Raw genomic sequence first — 25,301 nt, forward strand, 5'->3', positions numbered from 1 at the left:
CTCTTCCACTCACCACCAAAATTATTTCATTGCCTCCAAAGTATAATTGAACAAATTGATTTTATATTATATATTAATATAAAAGATTAATTTAATGTATTAAATATTAAGATTTAATATTATTTTATATTAAGATTAATATAAAAAGGCAAAGGTAGAAATAAACTAGGAAAAGAGAGAGAAATACAAAGCACTAGAAAGTAAAAGCAATTGAAGATGGACACAGAGAAAAACAAACTACAGGAATACAAATAAAAAGAGAAGAAAAGAAATATCCTATTTACTGTAATGAAGAGATCCATAGACAAATGCAGGGAGGGAGATTTCCACATCAAGACAACTCAAAGAGATTATGGTTTAATGAGACTTTCTGCACCTCTCCCCAGTCACACAAAATTGGAGGAAAAGATATAAAAGGACAAAACCCCAAAGACAGCAAATGAGAGACAATCTCAGATACAAGAAATGGAACGTAAATGCAGAGTGGTGGCAGGTGTTGATGGCATGAGACAGGCAGTGGTGGCCACTGTACGTCATGGAGACATACTAGGGTGCTACGGGTAAGCTGACTGCTCAGGGCCAGGGACCAAGTACATTCTTCCCAGCTTGTGGAATCAAAGATCAATAGGCTGGGCGCAGTGGCTCATGCCTGTAATCCCAGCAATTTGGGATTACTCACCTGAGGTCGGGAGTTCGATACCAGCCTGACCAACATGGAGAAATCCTGTCTCTACTAAAAACACAAAATTAGGCAGGCATGGTGGCACATGCTTGTAATCCCAGCTATTCAGGAGGCTGAGGCAGGAGAATCACTTGAACCTAGGAGGAGGAGGTTGTGGTGAGCCGAGATCGTGCCATTGTACTCCAGCCTGCGCAACAAGAGCGAAACTCCGTCTCAAAAAACAAAACAAAACAAAAAAGCAATAAAAGTTGTGCCAGACTTTTGCTTCCATTAGGATACAGAAAGTTGCAGACAAATGTTGTTCCTACCTTAGTAAGAACAAGCTGGACAACCTCCAAAATCATAATTTTTGCAGCTCATCAGAGAGCTGATGCTGCAAAGGAAACTAATGAACCAAAATTGAGGGAGGGACAGGAGAGCAGAAAAGGTCCTGTCTGAGGCACAGACATGCTGGTCTGCCAAAGTCTGAGAGCAGAGCAGGAAAATTGGAAGCAATTCTGTATTAGTCTAGGTTATCCAGAGAAAGAGAACCAATAGGAGATATATGTATGTATAAATATATGTGTGTTTGTGTGTGTGTGTATATATATATGTATATAAAGAGATTTATTATAAGTAGTTTGCTCACATGGTTATGAAGCTGAGGATGCCCAGAAACAGCAGGTGACAAGTTGGAGACCCAGAAAAGCAGATGGTCTAAGTTCCAGTTTGAATATAAGTCTGAAGGCATAAGACTGATATCCCAGCTCAAAGTCAGCCAGGCAGAGAGAAAGAAATCTTTCTTACTCAGCCCATTTTCCTATTCAGGCTTTCAGTGGATTAGATGAAGTCTACCTTCTTTGGGCCTGTTTTATAATCAACTGATTCAAATGCTAATATCATCTAGAAACACTCTCACAGACACATTCAGAAATAATGCTTAACCAATATCTGGGCATCCCATGGCCCAGTCAAATTGATGCATACAATTAACCATCACAAATCTCAAAGGACTCTGAGCCCCAGGCTGAGAACAAGACAGTGGTCATCTGTACTGGGGAAGAGTCAAGAGATCAGAGAGAGATGAACTCTTTGAAGCTCAGAGCCTGCTGACCCTCTTTGAAGCTCAGAGCCTGCTGACGTTTGAGGTCAGGGCAGGAAAACAGAGAGAAAACCCACAATGAACCCAGCCTTATGCTGAATAGGAGACAGTAGCTGCCTGTGGCTACTGGTAGGGAAGAGGAGAGCAGGAGAGCTGAGACCCCTCCTATGGCGCAGGAGCACTGGGCCTGACGATGGGTGCAGGCAGGGCAGGAGAACTAAGACAAACCCTCCAGGCACTCAGATCTCAATCCTGGCTAGAGGAAATAATTTGATCTTGCTATAATAATATAACAAATAAAAGTTAACAAAAATAACAGCAAAGCCTAGACTCAGCTCAACTGCAGCCTAGATTGGCTCAATCCTTCACACCGGTGGCATGAGAGAAGAAGATATGGGACCTATTCTGGGCTTATCTGCTAGTTACTTTAGTCTATCCTATCCTTTTGTACATAACATCTGTGATTTAATAAAAAATTACAAGTATATGAAAAAGCATAAAAAGTGACCCATCTTCAAAAGAGAAAATGGTCAAAAGAACCAGATGCAGAGATTGCTCAAAGACAATCTTTGTTCATACATGTATGAAAAAATGGGAAATGCAGCAGTGAAAAGTAAACTCTAAAAAAAAAATTCAAATAGAAGTGTCAGAAATGAAAAATATATCAGAAATAAAGACTTCTTTCAATGGACTTATCAGCAAACTGGAACTGCTGGGAAAAGAACAAGTGAACTTGAAGCCAGATCAACAGAAAATATCCAAATTGAAGCATAAGGAGAAAAAAGAGATAAGAAATAAAACAGACACACTCTAGTTATTATTGTTGTGAGGAAAGAAATTACTGCAAACTTATGGATGTAGACTCATACGTACAGAGCCAATGGATTTTTCCCAAAGATGGCAAAGCAATCCCATGGGAGACAGAAAAGTGTTTTCAGGAAATGATGCTAAAACAATTGAATACTTATATGGAAAATTAAAGAACGTCAATCCCTCCCTCAAAACATACACAAAAATTAATTTGAGATGGATCATAAACCTAAAAGTAAAAGTCAAAACTATAAAGCTTCAAGAATATCTGCATGATCTTGAGTTAGACAAAGCTCCTTAGACAAGACCCAGAAGGCACTAACCACTAAAGAAAAATTGATAAATTGAACTCAGCAAAATTAAAAACTTTTGCTCTGCAAAAGACATCAATAAAAAATGGGAGAGCCACAAAGTGTCAGAAAATATTGACAATGTATATGTCTGACAAAGGAGTTGTATCCTGAATATATAAATAACTCTCACAAGTTAATAATAAAATGACAACTAAATTTTCCAAAATGGTCAAAAGAATTTGATAGACACTTCTCAAAGGAAGATATATTTACAATACATATATCTGACAAAGGACTGATGTGTAGAAAATGTGAGTAACTCCTACAAATCAGTAATAAGACAAACTATCCCAACTAACAACCAGGCAAATGATCTGAACAAACACTTCTATATATATATATATATATATATATATATATATATAAAATCTAACTGTACACTTACGATCTGTGCATTTCACTGCATGTACCTTAATACAAAGGAAAAAAATGCTGCTCACTTTTACCTAGGACTGGTTTATAAGTAGCTGCTAGTCAGTATGAGACAGAATAACTACACCAGGAGTAACTAAGCCAATAATTAAGTCAAGTCATGGCTGTTTGGTGACTGGATCTTTGAAATGTGCTCCAAAAACCAGTGTAAGACAGGGCTCTGGAATGGAAGCACAGGGACTTCTTGGAGGCACGTGCCAAGCAGAGAGAAGTGAGCATAGGGGAAGAGAGAAAGAAATGAAAGACTTCCTACTTGAAGGAAGACTTCCTGCTCAAAATGAGCCTGCAGACCAGAGTTCCAAATCACAGAAGAATTCAAATACCAATAAAGGCAGCTAACAAAATCAATACTCAGAACATGAATTCACCCAAACATAATTAACCTCATAAAGCAGTGCAACACTGACTTTAAAATAAGTATCCTGAGGATTCTCAATGAGAGATCTACAGGAATCATATCCACTAAAAAATTGAAAAAAATCTTAAATGATATTTTAAAATACTGGTATAAAAACAAAATCAGTAAACACGCAAAAGAACCAGCTGTAAATGATTTATATGGTCATCGAGGTAATTATTTAAAACACCTCAACTGGACTATGTAGTCTAAATTAGACTCAAAGAATAAATTAGTGGATTTGAAGATAGTGCTGAGAAACTCACCCAGAATACAGCATACAGAGACAAAGATGATGAGTTTTTAAAACATGAAAGGACAGTTACAAGACATGAAAGATAGATCAAGAAGCTCCAACAGGAGCCCCTACAGGGCACTAGCAGAGATACGATAGCTGAAGAAATAATAAAATGATTTTCCAAGACTGAAGAAATGTCTAAATCCTCAGATCAAAAGTACATCCTGTGTATTGAGCAAGATAATAAAAACTAAATCCACATCTAGACCAGAGTAATGGATCTGAGAAGCACCAAGGATAAAGATAATCCCTTAAAAGTTATCAAGGAGAAAGGACAGCTAAACTGCAAGGGAACAACAATTACCTGGGCAGCAGATTCCTACCATGCAACAGGAAATGTCAAACAACAATGACGCATCCGTCACACTCAAATATTACATTCAGCTAAACTAGTACTTGAAGGTGAAGGCAAAAGAAAGTTATCGTTAAAGATACAGAGCATAAAAGATTTTATCACCTGTAGACTTTTGCTATAGGAACTTTTAAAAGATTGCTTCAGCAATAAGAAATGTAATTTAAAATTTATTGTTTTTTATGCACTCTGTTTCTTTTGTATCCTGTTTCTGTTTCCCCAGAGAGGAAACAGGACATAAAATAAAGAAGAAACACAGATACAAAATAAGTAGCACAAAAATTGATAGAATTTATTAGCATATTTTAACTATTTTGACTGTTTATTTTAAAGTTAACTTTTATGTTAAAAAGATAAGGTAAAAGTTACTTGGGTTAGTTTTTCTCTCTCTCCTTCAGTGTGATTATGTTATTCATTTGAAACACAGGTTTGTTTTTGTTTGTATTATTTTTTAAAATTTATTTGTTTGCTTGTTTTAAGTACATATGTGAAAAGAACATGGTTCTAAAATTCAGAGTAGTTCTAAAGTTCAGAACTATTCAAAACTCTTCACCCAAAGAAGCATCCCTCCCCGTCTCTTCTACCCTGTCTTTTCCAGTGTGTTTCCACTCACCTCCCGTGGATAACCAGTCTCATTGATTTCTAATCTATCCTTCTTATGTTTCTTTCTCCACAAATGAGCAGACACACACATATTTTCTTATTTCTTCTTCTTTCTTATACAACAAGTGGTTACAGTGGAGGTCACCTTAATTCATTAAATATCATTCAATAGCTTTGAATCTCAAAAGGAAAAGTTTGAAATCTCAATCATTTTCTTCTGGCCAGCCACGATGGCTCACGCCTGTAATCCCAGCACTTTGGAAGGCAGAGGCGGGTGGATCTCCTGAGCTCAGGAGTTTGAGACCATCCAGGGCAACATGGTGCAACCCTGTCTCTACTAAAAATACAAAAAAATTAACCGGGTGTGGTGGGGCACACCTCTAGTCCCAGCTACTTGGGAGGCTGAGGCAGGAGAATTGCTTGAGCCCCAGAGGTGAAGGTTGCAGTGAGCCAAGATCACGCCTCTGCACTCCAGCTTGGGCTACAGAGTGAGACTCTGTCTCAAAAAAAAAAAAGAAAAAAGAAAAAAGAAAAAAAATCATTTTCTTCTCAGAAGTTAATTGTGGGCAGGCTGATTTATTTTGCAAATTTGCCAATTCTGACTTCAAGAACATTCAAGTGCATTAACCAATGGGAATGTAGGGGAAGAGGGCTCCACCCACTTACAGAGGGTAGGATATGGCCTCACACTGGACAAAATGTTATTCGATGCTACTTTCAAGATGATAGGGGATGGGCCTGGATTTAATTGATGGCTATTATGGTGACCTTTAAATAAATGAGATTCAAAGTAACCTGATGTCTTTACTGCTAGAACCAGCTTCCATGAAATAGTATTCCTATTGGGGGTGGACCCATCATTCCATATGGTCAAGGAAACATCTTTTTGAACAGAGATCCTGTAATCATCCTTACAAACTGCACTTCAACATTGGATTGGATTAGCCAGATTTGAGGAACTCACTTTTTACATCTTCATAAATTTAAAATGTTGAAAAAGTCAGAGGCAAGGGAAGACATTTATAGTACTTCACGGTAGATCTCCCTCAACATGGGCTATATATCCATTAGTCAATATTCTATAGCTATTGTTCTGCAACAAACCAGACAAGATCCTACTGTATTACTACCCTTTTATTCTTGGCCCTATCTTCCCCAAGGAGTTACACATTTTCTCGATAGTCTAAATTAAGAACAACTCTCATCATACTCTTTTTGAGTGTTTAATTATCAAGCAACAGCCTAACTAAGCCAATAGTATTTCTCTTTTTGGGAGTGGAAATGGAAGCTAAGTTGATTGACCCACAGGAACAAGAGGGAACATGCCGTTATATTTTAACCAGTGTGTAAAGAAGGCTGTTATGCAATCAATGATCTGGGTTTTTCTTTTCAGAGAAATTTGTTGTACAGAAAATTGCTGTTGGGATGAAGCTTTGCAGCCTTGCAGTCCTTGTACCCATTGTTCTCTTCTGTGAGCAGCATGTCTTCGCGTTTCAGAGGTAACCCAATAGAATCTTAGACTGTGGTGGGCCACTCTCCTCACTTGTTTGCCTCATGTCGTGTCAAGTCAGTGCACTGAGCTGGTGGACAAAATGGTAAACTTTGAAGGCCAGGTCTTTCAGAACTTTCCAAGTTGCCCTGACAAATAAGTAGACTTTAGCACAATGGGCTATCACTAAAGACAGGGTCTTTTTTCTTTCCTGGCTCTGGTTTTATTATTGGGAGAACCTTGGATGATACGCATATCCAGTGACTATGGAGACTCAAGAAATTAAATATTTTATAAACGTAACTATTTATACTCTAACTTGATGTATGATTCATATTCTTCCTGTCTTCACATAAAAAAAGTTAACTATGGATCATTTATTTTCCCCTTGTACATGGAACATAGGAGGAAGAAGAGGGTGAAGTGTTAAATAGGAGGTTTGGATCATGCATGATTATTTAGCATGGAATATGAAAGGAAGAAGAGTTGTGTGATAAAGAACTATTATCTGATTCTTATTTTGCTTAATAGATTCCCTTAGGATAAACTATCTAGAAGAACACAAATGAACTCATGCTATAGCACATGCAATGCATGGAGAAAATAGTTCCAGGGTACATGTAATGTAATTTATTAAGTAGTCAATTTTTAGGCTTTAAAACATTGATATTATTTCCTTTGGAATTATCTTATTTTTTCCCCTTTGTTTTGGTTCTATGATCGCTTTCTCCTCCAATTATCTTTGAGACAGATCCCTCTCCTCATGTTAGTAAATGACAAAGAAAGAAGAGACATAGGGCAAAGGAATATACCAGTGACAAGGAACATTCTACCACCAAAAAAATGTTCACGGTCATAAATAACCATAGGACAATGGTTTGGAAAATAGATCTTGACTTGTGAGCCTGAAGCTGTGTTTGTACATGATCACTGAACTGATTATAGTTGATTGATCTTCTTTTGTTCAACATGATTGTCGAATGTCGAGCAACAAATTCTATCATAAAATGATATTATTTTTGTTATTTAATTGACGTGGGGGTCAAGATTGCTGCAATGATCAGTGACTTATGTCTTTCTCTGTATTTTATCGGTGAATCATATGGTCAGGATTTCTAAGGTTCTTGCTAGTTCTAATATTCCATAACTTGATAATTGGCTTCAGTTAAGGGAAAGGGGGAGAAGAGAAAAATTGGTATCAACATGTCCAACTTGGCTACTGTACACAGTGGCAGTACCATTGACAGTTAGGGGAAAGGGAGGAAACCTCTGCTTATTTAGGGCCTGTGTTTGTGCCAGGCACTGAACTAGTCACTTAGAAATGTTATCTCTTTAAATGCATAAAATCCTACATGCTAGGAATCTTTACTGACATTTTACAAAGGAGGAAACTGAGCCTCAGGAAGAATAAATAATTGACCCAAGATCAAACAGTAAATACAGAGCTTGGATTCAAACCCACTTTAGCCTCATTTCAACTCCATGCACTGCACAGCATTGCCTCCATAAAATCTGGAAATTAGGAAAAGAGCCAGTGTGAAAGAAGGTCAGATTTAGTCAAAGGGAGTTGCAGGCAGCAGTTGGTTTGGAAAGTAGCTTGGAAGAGAGGTTCGGGATTAGAGGTTCAGTCTCATGGTTCTCACCCACTAGCAGATCTAATCATGGCCTTGGCGTTAGCCCAGTGCAATTATCCTCAGCTGGTTGTTGCAGAGGTTGGCGGGCAGGTGGGTTCACTGCAGACCGCCATCTTGATCGTAGAGTAACCCAAACTCTTGGATAGGATAATCAATAGCAAAACACACTAAAAGCTTTAGCACATCTCTTCAAATGAGTACGTGTATAGCAGCTTAGTGACACTGAATATAACACAAATAAAAGAAGTAGCCAACAATAAAATAGTAAAAAAATGAGTGAGAACATATCTTCATGCATGGGCTTTCTTACCATTTGTTGCTTCAGCTTATACTCTGAAATCTGACTGATACTTATGCTTGAAAAAAGGAATGAGAATGTGACTATATTTTAACCAAAGAATATCACATTAAAAATATTTAATACTTTTGTATACTGCGAGGGTCCCTTTGCAGAGGAGAGGAGGTAGGAGGACCTCAGTATTGTAGACAGATGAATATCTGAATCCTGGTTCCCATCCCTTCACTAGAAATAACATTGCAAACTACTCTTTCTGTGAGTAAAAATAAATTTTTTTACCAAATGTTTCTGTGCTCCACTTTTCCAGGAATGGCCTATTCCTGAAGCTAAAAAGGAAATCTAATTTCATTCAGGGCGACAGACTTTGATAAATTGTTGCTGGGGTTCAGAATATCAACCCTTCTAAAAAAAAAAAAAGCTAACAGTCTGGCTTTTTCTTAAAGCTGTTCTTTGTTTTTTTTTTTTTTGGTCATAATCATTTTCCTACTAACAGTTTTTATTCATGCAGTCTCTTAGTGGCTGATTTGTAGGTTCATTTTGATAAATTTCATCAGCGAAATGCCCTGGAACAACAACAAGTTTTAAAGGCATAAGTATCATATGCCAAAGGGAAAGGCAGCCAAAAAATCATGACTCCATATTCATTTGCTTTTAAAAGCCAAACACTATAAAGGGTAAAAATAAAATACTAGCAAGAATCTTGTAAACAGAATCAGTAATTGTATTGTGCAGTGATTACCTAAATGCAGCCTGCCAGCCCAGACTATTTGGAAAGAGGAAGTAAGAGACACTAGGAAGAAGACTTAGGAATTAGAGAGTGGAGGAGGGTTGAGGATAAACGGCTTCTGAATTATTAATAGACCACAGGAAGTGTTCCTCTGTTGACTTCACATACTGTTTGGGTACCTGGAGACAAGTTTACTCTCTTTCACTTTGTTCCTACTGATGTATTGTTTTCATCTCAAAGAACAGGCCACCAGTGGCCTTAAAACACTGTAATGTGTGCAACAAAATTGCAGCCTTGGGCTATGTTCCATTGTTCAGAGACATCTTGCCAGCTTTTTAAATTCAAAATAATCTTTCAGAATGATGAAAGTGTGAACCCTCCCCTGTAAACCATAGCAGGGGATACACCCCAATGAACATAATCACATTCTCAGAAGGGAAGGAACAGAGGAAGTGTTGCATAGGTATTAAAAGCTCAGGATCTGGATTCGAGCCCCAGATCTGCTACTTATCACCCATGCAGGCTTGGGCAATTTGCTCGTCCCCTTTCAGCCTTTACTTTTTGTGTAAAGTGACCTGTTACTTCACTGTGCTTGTACTTCTCATTCTATTTTTGGTGCAAGGCTGTTCTTTTTTCTCAAGTGGTTATTGTGTAAGTGCTATAATCGTATCATTCAGAGACTCAGTTGAAACACAGCTTTATTTTTTGTCTCCCATGGCCCCATGACATTTTGCGTAGTGGGGTTATCTATCACTGCTCTCGCATGGAAAGTTAGAAAATTTCAAGGCTTTTTAGCCTGCTTTTAAGTGACAGTCCTTGGGTCCTGCTAAAAATACAAATAGCCTCAATTTAGAAATTAGAATGTCACCTCCAACCAAGGTATTGTTCAAATATCCCCATCTTTGTTGTTAAAAGAAAATCTTTAAAAGAATTATATTTAGCAAAATTTAATTGAACAAAGAACAATTTTCTAATCAAGTAACCCTCAAAAACGAAAGAAGTTCAGAGAGTTCTGCTCAGCAAAGTGGGCAGGCAGCACTTATAAACAGCAAATGGAAATGAGGTCCAGAAGCAGCTTGAGTAGTTACAGGTGAGCAGTTGTCTTACTGGGCATAGGCTGATCAGTTGGCCACATGGGATTGGCTGTAGCTTGGCTGCTGTGATTGGCTGAGACTCACCTCGTTAGTACAAAAAAAAAAAATACTCCTAAGTTAGGTTGCAGTTTGTTATGTAGCGACTCAAGTTACGAGGCATCCTCAGACCAAATTTAGTTTAATTTAACATTATTTATAGGAAAACAACTGCCTCACCTCTTCCACAAACACACCTTACTCTTTTTCTTGTTAGTCTTTTTCTCGAGTTCTAACTTCTTAGAGTTGTGTGAGACATCTTTATTGGGGAAGCCTCTGGACCAGGACAGATGCTTCTTTGTCTAGGTTTTCACTTGCGACTCCATCCTTCCCCGCTAAGAGTCTTGCTTCTACCTCTGGGCTCTTGCTGCTGAGAACCTTCCATCCCTTTAGGTGGCCCTATTGGATGGCATCTAACATTAAGTGTTTCTTTTCATTTTAACTACTACTATCTAGCCAACTAGAGACCAGCCACATGCAGGTTTAGCTTTATCAGGAGAAGCCAGGCACCAGTCTTTGTGTCTATAAATTTGAGGAAACATCCAACTCTCTCATTATCTCCTGGAAGTCCCCCTACTAGGCTGAGGTAAGGGGAGTGCACCCCGAAACTTCATCCCTTTGGGAGGGTGGTGACTTACAGAACCATAAAAACATGCTAAAAAAAAAAATTCACAAATCCTCTCCCTCTTTCCACTCTGACAGCTTTTTATATAGCCTGTTTATGACTAAGTAAGGGGAAGCAGTCATGAAACCAGTTTCCAAAAATAGAGTGATCTGACTGACCCTCATCCCATTACCTAACTCTGTTGTGTTAGCACTTTGCTCAAATTCTGCATAAGAAGAGTCTGTTCACTACAAGCTGAACTTGGACATATCAATACATTTTTGGTGAATTTTTAACTTCATAATTTTACTCACTATTTCCTAACTTATTTTTTGAATTTCCTTTATTTTTTCTTCTTAAGAGGTCTCATTTGGATAACATACATTTTTACCTTTATATTTTCTTTGTTTCTCTGCTTGTTGACTAATTTTTATACTTTTCTCCTTCTTTAATACATTAGGTTTTTTTTAAATTTAATACTGCCCACTCAACATTTTTTGTTCATTATTTTCTTTCTTTCTTTTGAGACCTAGTCATGCTCTCTTACCCAGGCTGGAGTCCAGTGGTGTGATTTTGGCTCACTGTAACCTCCACCTCGTGGGTTCAAGTGATTCTCGTGCTTCAGCCTTCTGAGTAGCTGGGACTACAGGTGTGAGCTACTACGCCACGCTTATTTTTGTATTTTTAGTAAAGACAGGGTTTCACCATGTTGGTCAGGCTGGTCTTGAACTCCTGACCTCAGGTGATCCACCCGCCTCGGCCTCCCAAAGTGCTGGGATTACAGGCGTGAGCCACTGTGCCCGGCCCATTATTTTCAATATAATAGATTATCTACCATACTGCCTTGTGAGGATTAAATAAGAATACCTGTAAAGCACTTAGCACAATATCCAAGTTACTAAATATCAGTAAAAAAGAAGAAAAGTCCCCCCAAACATATTATGTTCTAGTCAACACAAGACTTCCTCTACATGGACTTGAAATTCAGCATCTCTTTAGATAATGAAGAGCTCATTGCTTGATAAGGTGTCCTATCTCATGGTTAGCTCAAATTGTTAGAAGTTCACACTGAAATTACAGTGATTTAATGATATGAGCCTCCACTTCTCTATACTTTACATGAAAAGGAAGCTTTGAGTTTGCCACATCTTTTGCTACAACTCCCAAAATCATGCCCAACCAACTTTTAAGTAAGGGCCGCAATCTTGACCCCAGCATTTAAGACCCTTAACAATCAGGTCCTACCCTGCCATTCGTCCTGGCTTTATTTCCTGGTATATCTCTATATAGGCCCCATATTTCTGCCCAGCTGGATCACTTCCCCTTCCTTGAGCTCTGATTTTACTTTTCTACTTGTGCACCTGCACTTATGATGTTTCATCTCCAATTCGTTTAGCAAAATTCTGCCTATGTTAGTCTTATACCATCTCATCTTCCCTTCACCTATTGAATCCTAGTATCTCAGAAGTCCAACTCAGAATATCTCCATTCTCTGACTACCTAAGTCAAAAATGATACCTGACTTTGTATTCCTGTAGCAGAATATTTATACCTCTCGCATTGTACTTTTAGTGTTTTATCTCACAGAATAGGCATTTGTATCAGTTGCAGGTTAGTTTCCCCAGGAAACAGACTCTGAGATGAAGATTACATGGAGGAAGTTTACTGGAAAGGAATCTCAGGATCAGCATCTGTGGAGGAATGAAGGAAGAAGGCTTGGGCAGAGGAGAAACTGACTTGTGATGTAATCACAACTATGGCCTCACCTGTTCCTGCGGAGAGCCTTGAGGCTGGGTTGGCCTGGTAAAGTTGTCCCAAACTGGGGCAAGCAGGCATGCCTTTGTAACCCCTGTTTATTAGTCACTGGGTGTGGATTGTACCTTGGAGGAGGCATCATGTTGGGCAGCACAGCTCTCTTCAGGCAAGGGCAAGTCCTAGAAAGGGACTCAGGTGAGAATATCAGCTGCCAACCCTCCCAGAAGCTGAGGAGACAAAGAAGCTGAGGAAGTAAGAGTTCATCCCTGGATGGAGATCTAGGCAGCAAAACGTGACATCTACTACAGTCCAACCCTTTGTGTCACTCAGGTCAATTTTCTTCATAAAATAAGCTTTGAGATCAACTCTTCTGGGGTTTTGCTTGGTCCCTCTTCCTAAAGGAAATATACAAGAGGAACGTTAGTGAAATAAACTACAACCTTCACAGCTACAGCTAGTCTTGAGGCCATAACCAATACTTGTCATTCCTCTTCTCCCCTACCCATTCTGTTTTCCCCAAAGAGGTGCCCTTTGCTAGCACCTCTTCTAATCTAGGTGGTTTACCTGGTGAGACAACCCAGACCCTCAATCCTCAAGGATCTGAGTCATAATCACTGGGCCCTCTTGGGCCATGGCTGCTGCAATTGTCTGTATACATCAAATTTGGACAAGGGAATATTACAGAACGCCTAAGCTGGATTCCAAACATATTCTTCCCTGCCACATTCAGTATGTAAGTGCAGCCCTCAATGTCCTTCTGATTATTGGAGTCAATTACCCTTCCTGCATGGCTAGAAAACCCATGGTAACTCCTCGCCTTCCTGATAATCAATTAGCATGAGGAAACTGAAATGACTGGACAGTAACAACAGCTTTCAGTTTAAAGGAACTCTTCCTATGCTCTCTGGAAACCGGAATTTTTATAAGTACAGAGTCCATATTTGTAGATTTAAAGTACTAATTCTCCGAGTGGGTTACTTGGAGTGACGGTATATGGAAACACTCCAACTTGGTTCCTGGAACCATGTATACTACCTAGTAGGGACACAGCACCACATGAGTATTGATTTAAAGTGTGCACTGGAGGATGTTGCCTTCCAAGTTAGCACCTCAATTGATCCTTCAACAAACCATTTTTATTTCAGTAACAGGATAGCAGCAACTAGGTATTCTGGTATGTGAGAGGCTAAGTGGATTCCATGGTAATGGACCCATTTCTGCAATTCCCTTGTTGCAAAGTGGAGCCCATGATCTGATAGGATGTTATGTGAGATGTTTTATCAGTGGTCAAACACTCCGTAAGCCCTTGTATGGTGATGCTTGCCTGAGGCCCTACAGGCAGGCGAGATAAACCCATACCCAGAGTGGAAGAGGACAGATGTAGTCAACTTACCACCAAGTGACTAGCTGGTCTCTATGAGGAATGGTGCTGATTCCGGGGCTCAACTTTGGTCTCCGTTGCTGGCAAGTTAGACATGGGGCAGCAACAGTAGCTAGATCAGCCTTAATGAGAGGAGTCCGTGCTGCTGGAGCCATGCACACTTCATCTCTGCCATCAGGCTATTCTGTTCTAGTGCCCTTTGTGCCAGCATTGGGGTGGCTGTTGACACAGGCTGACTGACATCAACTGGCTGAGTCATTTGTTTATGCAGCTGTTTAATGTCTATTCTGTTGTGGGTGCTCCTGGTTAGGCATTAATAAATGATACAAAGATCTTCACACTTTCTGCCCACTCTCATAGTTCCATTCACATCCCCCTTTCTCCAATCTCTTTGTCTCCAATCTGTCAAGATTTCTTCTTCCAGGTTCTTGAGGGGTTTTCCAGTCATGTCACTTGCCACTCTCCATGAATTCCTGCATATTCTAACACTGGAAACACCTTTTCCACCCAAGGTGTATGATGAGATGCAACACTGAAGCTCTGCCTATTTGGGACGATTTCCCTCTCTGCTCTCTTTCGGTCACCCGAGTGAGTCCATAATGCAGCACCACTTCACTTTTTTTTTTTCTTTTTTGAGATGGAGTCTCCCTCTGTCGCCCAGGCTAGAGTGCAGTGGTGCGATATTAGCTCACTACAACCTCCGCCTCCTGGGTTCAAGCAATTCTCCTGCCTCAGCCTCCCAAGTAGCTGGCATTACAGGTGCCTGCCACCATGCCCAGCTAATTTTTTGTATTTTTAGTAGAGATGGGATCTCACCATATTGGCCAGGCTGGTCTCGAACTCCTGACCTCAGGTGATCCACCCACCTCGGCCTCCCAAAGTGCTGGGATTACAAGCGTGAGCCACTGTGCCCAGCCCACTTCATTTTTTACTTGTACCCATGCACTATCAACTTGACTGTCCATGTATCAGACTTCCTCTTCCTACTTGTGTCAGTTATGATCCTCTGAGAAGAAGACACCAAGATGGGATTAGCTGTGCAAGAGGTGTGTTGAGGAAAATGCTTGGGTGCAAGAAATGGGGAGAGGGCTGGAGGAGGCTGGGAGAGCCATGAGACTGCAATGCAAGCTTAACCCCTGTGGAGGAGAGAGGAAAGGAAGGAAGCAGGTAGGGAACATCTCAGGTCGTAGTGCAGTTCTAAGAAAGTTTTTGCAAAACCAACCAAGAGTCCTGGCCAGGCACGGTGGCTCACACCTGTAATCCCAGCACTTTGAGAGGCCGAGGTGGGTGGATTACCTGAGGTCAGGAGTTCGAGACCAGCCTTACCAATATGGTGAATCCCCGTTTTTACTAAAAATACAAAAATTAGCCAGGTGTGGTGGTGCGTGCCTGTAATCCCAGTTACTCGAGAGGCTGAGGCAGGAGAATCACTTGAACCCACGAGGCAGAATTGTAGTGAGCCAAGATTGCTCCATTGCACTCCAGCCTGGGTGACAAGAGCAAAACTCTGTCTCAAAAAAAAAAAAAAAAAAAAAAGTCCTATAGCCAGAGTCACGCATCAGAAGAGTTTCCAGTTTTGTAGAAAGAGCCTCCCTTAGTATCCCCACCATACTCAGTTATTAGCTGCAAGCAGCCAGTAGGAAATGTGGTATTAGCACTAACACAGGAACAGATTTCAGAGCACAGTAGCTGGGGGCTTATATCAAGTACACATCTTGCAGCTGGAGAGTGAGAAAGTTAATTAAAGCTGAGGCAAGACTGTAAATATGCACTGGTGTCTGTCCCAAGTGGATGTTAACTGTTCTGATGCTTTTTCCGACTGGCATATCCAGTGCAATAGCTGAATACCATATGCCTGAGACTCTACCCCGGCAAAGATGCCACATCAAGCACTATGGCTGCAATTGAGATTGTTGCTTGGTTGAGTTTGATTGTTTGCTGTCGTTTTCCAGGATCCATCTGGTTTTTGTGGGATCCAGATGGCAAATTAAATGTGGATTTGATGGGATCTATCATCCCTGCATCTTTTAGGTCTTTAAGGGTGGTACTGATATTTGTCATTTCCCCTCAAGGATGAATTTTTTTTTTTAATTTTGATATCTTGGCTGGGAGGTTGGGCAATTTCAGAGGTTTCCTTTTGGCTTTTCCCACTATGATAGCTCTGGTCTTACAGTCAAGGAAACAATGTGGAGGTTCTGCCAACTACCTAGTATGTTCATGTCAATTATACATTTGGTGACCAGGGAAATAATGATGGGGGAATCCATTAACATGGTGCACCCGCTATGAGCTAGTCTTAGGCTAGGGCTCCAGATACCCAAGTTTCAAAATCAACTTGGATAGTGACCCTGCATCCAACACACCTGAAAATATTTGAGTATTACCCTTTCCCCAGGGTGCAGACTTACCTGAGGAAATTTCCATAGGTCTCTTTGGGAAAGGACTGAAGGAGTCATGATCTTTTTAGATTCTTTTTTTATACAGTTGCAGGGTCTTTCCTTGTGGGGACCTGACTCCTCCTTCAGGCAAGAAATTCTGGGTCTAAGAACAGCTCAGATCTGGAAAAGGGCAATGGATTATGACTTCTGATTAGGATAGCTGTCCTCAGCCTCCCTCATTATCCAGCCTTGATTTATTTTTATTGTAAAGATTGAGCAATCCTTTTGTTGGCTGCTTCTCTATCTTGCCCCTAAGAACTCTGTGTTCTCCTAACCGACTCCACAATTTTCTAAGGGTCATGGTCCTCTGGCTGCCACTCCGACCTTACTGCTCATTGTAATAACTGTGCCCAACTTGTTACTGGTGGTTAAGCCCTCCCGCCTGGCTTCTCTATACAGGGATCTTAACATCTCCACTGGTATCAGAGAGCTCAGTTCTGTAATGGCATGTCCTGTAGTTAGCTCTCAGGATCTATTCCCACCTCCCCTCCTGGCCTTCAAGCCAATAACCTAGGGTAGTCACAACATAAGCTGGCTGTGGAAGTGCTGGGCATGTTAACAAAGGAAAGGGACTATACCCCAAAGGAGGTGCACTCACCCATGCTACGGAATTTAACATTCTAGTTAGTTCCTTGAGAGGTGGTACAAACATGCTGTTAGGGTGGTTTTTGGAAGCTTGGAGAAAGCATGGCCTGCACCATCTGAGCTAGAAATGTCAGAGCGAATGTGGCAGATGGTGAAAAAAGAGATAGAGCACACTAGAATAAAAATGCTATGTAAGGCTAGAAAACCCACTGGGTGACTATGCTACTCCAAGGGCCCAGAGAACATTCTGTTTATGAAAATAATAAGGAATGTGCTGGTGAGATGAGAGGGTTACCAGCATCACTGAGAAGCTTGTTAGTGGCTTTTTCACAGTCAAAGGAGATTTTTCTTTAAATTCAATTTTCTTGAATAAATACAAGAATAAGAGTTCTTTTGGGTTTAAAAAGTAAATAATACAGAAAAGCATAAAATTAGGGAGAAAATACTAAAATTTCACCATCCTGGGAAAATATGAACATGTTTGTGATCATCCTTTCATACATTTCTCCACATAGTTATACCTCCCTGTGTATAATTGTATACTAGTTCAATGTTGTATCTCCTATTGGTACTATAGAAACCTTTCTTTTAAAAAGAATCTCATTTGTTCTTCCCCTGCCACTTACCCAAGGCTTCAATTGCCATTTCCCACCCTCCAAATCAAAGCTAACAATGTGTTGTTTATTTATGTATAATTTTCTCCTGATTTTAACACATATAATTTTTCTTTATCTTTCTAACTTTTTTCCAAAAATAGGATCATATTTCATAAAGTTCTCCATATCTTGCTTTTCTCCCTTAATATGCCATTTAAAGCCCCCAAGTTAACTGTTATAAATCAAACTCATTTTTTATAATGACTGAAAAGCATTCTAGAATGTGGAGACACTACCAACATTCGACAATTCTGTTACTGCTGAGCATTCACATGGTTTTTAGGTTTTGTTACTATGAATAATGCTGTAATACACATCCTTGAACATGTATCTTTAATCAGTGGTTTAATAGTTTATGCTAAACTTGTACCAGAGATTGACATAAAATTTCTCAGTCTAGCTACTTTTCCCCTCTTCTAATAAGCAAGTCTCTCCATAGACTTATTTCCAGAATTCAGAATATTTTACTCAGGATTTCCAAAATAAAGCCACCCTCCACCCTTGTTAAAGTTATCCTTGGTGGGCGCGGTGGCTCACGCCTGTAATCCCAGCATTTTGGGAGGCTGAGGCCGGTGGATTGTCTGAGGTCAGGAGTTCAAGACCAGCCTGACCAACATGGTGAAACCCCATCTCTACTAAAAATACAAAAATTAGCCGGGCATGGTGGTGCACGCCTGTAATCCCAGCTACTCAGGAGGCTAAGGCAGGAGAATCGCTTGAACCCAGAAGGTGGTGGTTGCAGTGAGCCAAGATCACGCCATTGCACTCCAGCCTGGGTGACAGAGCGAGACTCCATCTCAAAAACAAACAAACAAACAAAAACAAACAAAGGAAAACAAATAAAATTATCCCTATAAATCACAGCTCAAATGTTACCTTTCTAACTTCTAATTGCCTACAAGATAAAGTCCAAATTTCTCAGCATGCATTCAAGATCTTCTCTAGAGGAGGATGAACATAACTTCCCACACTCATTTCTGTTTAGCTCCCATTCTTCTCTTGCTTTAAACACCCGTATCCTATACTTGGCAACAATGAACAAGAGCCATTTTTCCAAAAATGCCCTTTATCTCTTGCTATTGTGCCTTTCTTTACCCACTCTTAGACATTCTTACACACCCAGACATCCCTTCTATGAAGCCTTTGCTAGTAATGACAAACAGAAGTTATCATAACCTCTTTTGTGCTTTGAGAGCTCTTGGTACATGGTTTTCTTAAATAAGATGATTTATTTGGAATATTTTTAGATTTACAGAAAAGTTGCCAATTGTAATACAACTGTATACCCCTCACCCAATATACCCTAATGTTAACATTTTATACTATCATGATGTATTAGTAAAAACTGAGAAATCAACATTGTTATATTACTATTAACTAAACTCCAGACTTTTTTGGATTTCACCAGTTTTCCCACTAAAGCTCTTTTTCTGTTCCGAGATCTAATCCAGAACACCATGTTGCATTTAGTCATAATGTTGCTGTTGTCTAATCTCTTGAGTGCTGTTGTTCCATACATTTTGTCCAGGTTTTTAGTTATTTCATAAAGGAGGGTATAACTGGAAGCAAAGTCTAAGATTAGTTTTAAATAAAGCAAGAGGAAGCATTTTTTCTAATTTAAAATATATCTATCGTCATATTTCAAGGGCAATATTTGTTTGAAAATAAAAGAAAAATCTCGTTCAGTTAAAAAAAAGGGGGTCTCCGAGCTGGCAAATGCCACCAACATGCTTAATTTTAATTTAAATAAAATAGTTCTTGTGAGGTTACTCAGTGGTATACTGGAAACCTGAGAATGCCATTGCCGTTAACAGAGTCCACAATCCCTCACCTCACTGCTTCCTTTCTCTCCTTATCACTTACCTATAAAACTGGATGGAGAGCTGCAGAAATGAGGACATTTGCTAAGAAATTCTTTCTTTTCTAAGTGGTATGTGAAAATAAAGTAAATTCATGTTGAGTCACATTAATCTATTGCCTTGGCTGTGTAAGAATCACCAAGAATTCTCACAACCTTAGCAACAGTTGCAAAATAGAAATACAACAAAGCAAAGGTGAGAAAACCAACCAAGTGTCTGCTTTTTAAACAATCTATTGATATAATTCACCACATTAAGATATTAAGCCAGAAAACCCATATGCTCATCTTACAGAAAGCATTTAAAATCCACACTTATTCATCATAAAAACTCTTAACAAAGAGCAAGGAGTTTTTTAAAACTGATAAAAGACATCTACCAAAAATCTACAACAAGCATTCTAATGGTAAAATATTTTAAGGTTTTTCTTAAAAATTAGGAATAATGCATTTTATCTCCACTTCTATTCAATGTTGTACTGAAGTCCCAGGCAACACAGCAAGACAAAAAGGAAGGGGAAAAGGGGCTCTATAAGCATTGAAATTAAAGAAGCAGAACGTATTAAAAGTACATTAAGTACATTAAAAGTAACGGCAAAAACCGCAATTACTTTTGCACCAACCTAATAGTGTGTGCAGATGTAATGATTACTTGCAAAGAGAAATATCCCCCCAAATATCTATACCAAAATTATCAAAACTACCAAGAGAGCTGAATAGAAAATCAACACCAAAAATCATTTTTATTTCTATATCTTAGCAAAAAAGAGCTTAGAGGTGGCATGTTAAAAGTTATCATTTACTAACGAAAAGGCAAATTTGTTAGAAGAAAACATAATTTAAAAATGTGCAGCCGGGCACGGTGGCTCACGCCTGTAATCCCAGCACTTTGGGAGGCTGAGGCAGGCGGATCACGAGGTCAGGAGTTCGAGACCAGCCTGACCAACGTGGTGAAACCCCGTCTCTACTAAAAATACAAAAAATTAGCCAGGTGTGTTGGTGTGCACCTGTAATCCCAGCTACTCAGGAGGCTTGAGGCAGGAAAATCACTTGAACCAGGGACGTGGAGGTTGCAGTGAGCCGAGATGGCGCCACTGCAGTCCAGTCTGGGCAAAAGAGCGAGACTCCGTCTCAAAAAAAAAAAAAAAAAAGTGCAACATCTTTATGGATAAAATTGTAAAACTTTTGGAAAGGCATTAAAGAATAGATAAATGGGCTGTGTGCAGTGGCTCACACCTGTAATCCCAGCACTTTGGGAGGCTGAGGCGGGTGGATCACGGGGTCAGGAGTTCGAGACCAGCCTGACTAACATGGTGAACCCACGTCTCTACTAAAAAATACAAAAATTAGCCAGCCATGGTGGTGTGCACCTGTAATCCCAGCTACTCAGGAGGCCGAGTCAGGAGAATTGCTTGAACCTGGGAGGCGGAGGTTGCACTGAGCCAAGATCGCTCCATTGCACTCCTGCCTGGGTGACAGAGTGAGACTCCATCTCCAAAAAAAAAAAAAAAAAAAAAGAATAGACAAATAGACAAATTCACTGTATTTACTAATAATGACACTCAGAATCATGAGTATATCTGTTCTTTCCAAATTATTAATCTATTGATCCAATATACTTCTAATGAAAATTTCATTTTTTTCATGAAACATAACAAGCTGATTTTTAAAAATTATGTGAAAAAGCAAAGGATCAAGACAAGAGGCTTGTAAAAAAAAAAGAATTGGGCAGGGCAGAGGGGAAGCAAGAGTTTGTTCTCTAAGATATTAGGATGTAATATGAAGCTACCATCACTAAGATGAGTAGTATTGGCTCAAGGGTAGACAAATATATCAATAGAACATAATAGAGAACTAAGAAATAGAGCACATTATATTAGCAAGGGTAATCCTTGATTATGCTACAATCACTAATAAAACCTGAAACAGCTTTACTTAATACAATATAGGGTTAATTCTGTCTTAGTACGTTTGGGCAGTTATAACAAAAAATACCTTAAGTGGTGTAGCTTATAAACAACAGAAATTTATTGCTCATGGTTCTGGAGGCTGGGAAGTTCATGACAAAGCACCAGCTAATTCTTGTGTTTGGGGAGGGACTGTCTTCCGCATAGACAGCACCTTCCCGCTATATATTCACATGGTGGAAGGGGGAGGGGATCTCTTTTTTAAGGTCACTAATCCCATTCATGAAGCCTCTCCCCTTATGACCTAATCACCTCCCAAAACCCTCACCTCCTAATACCTTGGAGGTTAGGATTTCAACATAGGAATTTTGGGGGGACACAAACATTCAGATCAGAGTAATTTCTCACTCATAATACTAATTGATGAAGGTCATAGAACTCTCCCTGGTGCTCTCCTCCAACTTGGAGATCTTGGCTGCTTCCATTATGCAACTCCACATTTGAGGCTCTTTGCTTCTGGCCACAGGATGAGATGGGGCACGTGCACATGAAGACACACCTACTCTTAGGCACCTATAACACTCCCACGCATTCCCATTGGCAAAGCTCAGGCACTGGGTCTCAACACAACCACACGGAAGGCTGGGTAATGAAGTTTTTCTGTCTATGCAGGAAGAGGCAGTGGTGTTGATGAACCAACATTTTCTCTGCCAAACAGTATGGAAACTTGATATATGACAAAATTGACATAGTGGATCCCTGGGAAAAATATCGATGATGTAAAAAATCATAATAATAAACGATGCTAAGAAGAAAAAAAAAGAAGTCTATTTCTTCTTTACACTGCACCCAACCAAATAATTTTCAATTGAATTTAAAATTTAAATAAGAAGGACAGAAGAAGTATATGAGAATATCTTTATATCCCAGATATCTAGAAAGACATCTTAAACCACACAAACCTGGAAGGAAATGATTAAAAAAAAAAAAAGCACATCATCAAGAAAGAGAAAAGACAAATTACAAACTGCTAGAAGATATTTGCAATACATATAACTGACAAGAAATTAGTATTTAGAATATATAAAGAAATTATACAAATTAACTACTACAAAAATACAAGTAAATTAGAAAAAAATGGGCAGGTGATCTGAATAAACATAACATATAAGCAAAAATATGAATGGCCAATAATCAAATATAAACAACTGTACTTCATTAATAAGTCAGAAAGTGAAAATCAAAATCACGAGAAAATTTGATTTCATAAAAATTTGATTGCAAAAGTTGAAAAGTCAGAGAGCATCAGGTATTGGCAAGGAGGAAGAACAACAGGAAATCTTTCCCACTGCTACTGACAATATAAATTGATACAAAAAACTTGAGGACTGATATGACACTATCCTATGAAATTAAAACTGTGCATATCCCATGAAATGGCAATTCCACTTGTAAGAAAATGCTTTCACGTGTGAACTATGGCTAGCTACTTCAACACAGATGATAATCTTGAGAATACAATACTGAACAAAAGAAAAACAAGATTCAGAAGAATACATATAGTATACCATTTTTATAAAGTTGAATCAGGCAAATCTAAGGGTATTGTTTCAGAATTCACACATACATGTGTTTAAAAATCCATGCTATAAAGAAAAACAAGGGAATGAGCAAAAGTCAAAATTTAAGGTAGAGGATACCTCTGGTGATGTGGCAAGGGGGTAGGACAGAGAGGAGCACACAAGGATCTTCAGGATGTCAAGGAAGCTGGACTTTTTAAGTGGGGTGATGGGTTCACAGGCATTCATTTTATTGTATAATTAACTAGGATCAGCATAAATATTCCCTTATGCATCAAATATTTAATTTTTAAAATTAAAACACACATGCACGCACAAGAAAAAGGAAAGAAGTAAATACTCTGTAAACTGACCCCCAGTCAAGAGAGCTGTTGATTTTGCAATTGCTTAGGAGCATAAAGACTGAGAGTATATGTTCTCTTATTACACTGAATCTGTAGTAAGATCCTCTGTCCTAATAACATTTTAAATTTTGTTTCCCTTTTGCAATTACCTAAAAGCTCCTCACAGTATAATATATTCCATCTTTACTCTTTATTTAATATCAAAATCCTCTTTTATTTTTTTCCCCAGTGGCCAAGTTCTAGCTGCTCTTCCTAGAACCTCTAGGCAAGTTCAAGTTCTACAGAATCTTACTACAACATATGAGGTAATTTCTCCCTAATTTATGTTTATATTGGTTTCACTTTGTATAAGCACTGGGTGTTGAGTTCCCTCCTGTATGTTGTCTGGCTTACATGTATCTGGTATGAACTCTTCTTCTCATAGTCTTCTCTCCCTTCTCATAATCACATGATTTTGTTGGTTCCCCAAATCAACACTTCTTCACTTGTGCTATTGGCTTTCCAGCCAATTTCATAATAGTACCTTGGGATATAAAGTGTGCACTTACAAAGAGGCTACAGTAACAGAAATTAAAATATTTATAAATAAAACCTTACTCATGAAACAATGGTTCTTAACCAAGGATGCACCAAAAAAGACAGAGTACATTTATTAAAATTCTCACCCAGGCACCCATCTCGACATAATGTCTAAGATGTAGAAAACTGACAAGAATTACTGAATATTAATGGCAGTGGCGGCCCATCTAGAGCGGCTGCTGCCCTGCGGGAGGCACGGCTGGGGCTGTGTGCTCCACGGAGCCAGCAGAAGCCAGGAAGAGGTAAAAGTCCCGCCCCCTTCTGTGATGGCAGGGCGGCAGCCTCATGCTCCCCAGGCGCAGCTGCAGCTGCCCGCTGCAGCTACAGACCTGGACATCCCTGTGCTCTTGGGGGCCAGGAGCAGGCAGGAGCCCTGCCCTCCTGGGCGCAGCTGCAGCTGCCCAGCTGGGGTTGCAGACCCAGGCATTTCTGCACTCTCAGTGTTCTGAGAAGGCCCCCCATTCCCCTACAGGATCAGAAGTGCCTGCTCCCACTGTCTGGTCTCTCCGAGTTCCTGGTGCTCACTCCAATCTTGGAGCAAAATTGAGGCTGAGCCTAGGTGCTGTCACAACCTGGCTGGCTGTGTGCATGATCAGAGCAGTACTGACATGCTAGCCCCCTGCTGCCTCAGCCCCCTCTGGACTTTGGGTACTGACGAGCACAGGAGGGAAGCCAAGGAGGTGGCTGAGGGCATCTCAGCACTGGCCTGCAGGCCCCCTCAGCTGGAAAAGCCTGGGTGCCATAAATAGCCGTAGGAGGCAGACAGGATCCTAGGCAGGAAAGGGCGGGTCCCTGGTGAAGCCCCACCTTCAAGCCCAGGAAGGCTGCCAGTCCCGTGGACCGCAGTGGGAACTGACGGTGATTTTTCCGCACCCGCCCATGGCCACCCATGAACCAATCAGCACTCACTTCCTCCCATCTGAAGCCCATAGAAACCCCCGGATTCAGCCAGACTCTTCTGGAGAGACATGGGGAGGACCAGCTGTAGAGAGGAGCCACCCACTCCAGGGTCTCCTCTCTGCTGAGAACTAACACTCATCAGGACACCCTGGCTGCAGAGAGGAGCTACCCACCGCGAGTCTCCTCTGAGGTGTTCTATTACTCAGTAAAGCTCCTCTTCACCTTGCTCACCCTCCGCTTGTCCACGTACCTCATTGTTCCTGGGCGCTGAACCTGCCAAATGGTGGAGCTGAAAGAGCTCTAACACAAACAGGGCTGAAACACGCCCCTTGCTTGCCACGTTGTGGGTGACAAGAAGGAGAGAAGAGCTGCAGCCTTTTGGGGAGCTCAGACCTAAGAGCTCCCCGAGGCAGGACTATGACACCCTC

The 25,301-nt window shown here is 40.1% G+C and overlaps 1 protein-coding gene and 1 long non-coding RNA gene across 2 annotated transcripts in view; one reads left to right on the forward strand and one right to left on the reverse strand.

Moving 5' to 3' along the window:
• Nucleotides 1–6,397: 6,397 nt before the first annotated feature.
• The window catches only part of CPB2 (carboxypeptidase B2), a 51,491-nt gene continuing 32,587 nt past the window's right edge, over nt 6,398–25,301 (forward strand). Inside the window, exons 1-2 of the mRNA XM_509667.9 lie at nt 6,398–6,507; nt 23,624–23,699. Coding sequence (XP_509667.2) covers nt 6,434–6,507; nt 23,624–23,699 — 150 coding nt within the window. The 5' untranslated portion in view covers nt 6,398–6,433. The remainder of the gene's footprint in view (nt 6,508–23,623; nt 23,700–25,301) is intronic.
• The window catches only part of LOC107968095 (uncharacterized), a 45,972-nt gene continuing 33,202 nt past the window's right edge, over nt 12,532–25,301 (reverse strand). Inside the window, exons 2-4 of the long non-coding RNA XR_001708989.4 lie at nt 16,435–16,584; nt 14,039–14,328; nt 12,532–13,040 (exon numbers count right to left, since the gene is read on the reverse strand). This is a non-coding gene — a long non-coding RNA (uncharacterized LOC107968095). The remainder of the gene's footprint in view (nt 13,041–14,038; nt 14,329–16,434; nt 16,585–25,301) is intronic.

The sequence above is a fragment of the Pan troglodytes genome, chromosome 14 (genome assembly GCF_028858775.2).
Source record: "Pan troglodytes isolate AG18354 chromosome 14, NHGRI_mPanTro3-v2.0_pri, whole genome shotgun sequence".
NCBI lineage: Eukaryota > Metazoa > Chordata > Mammalia > Primates > Hominidae > Pan > Pan troglodytes.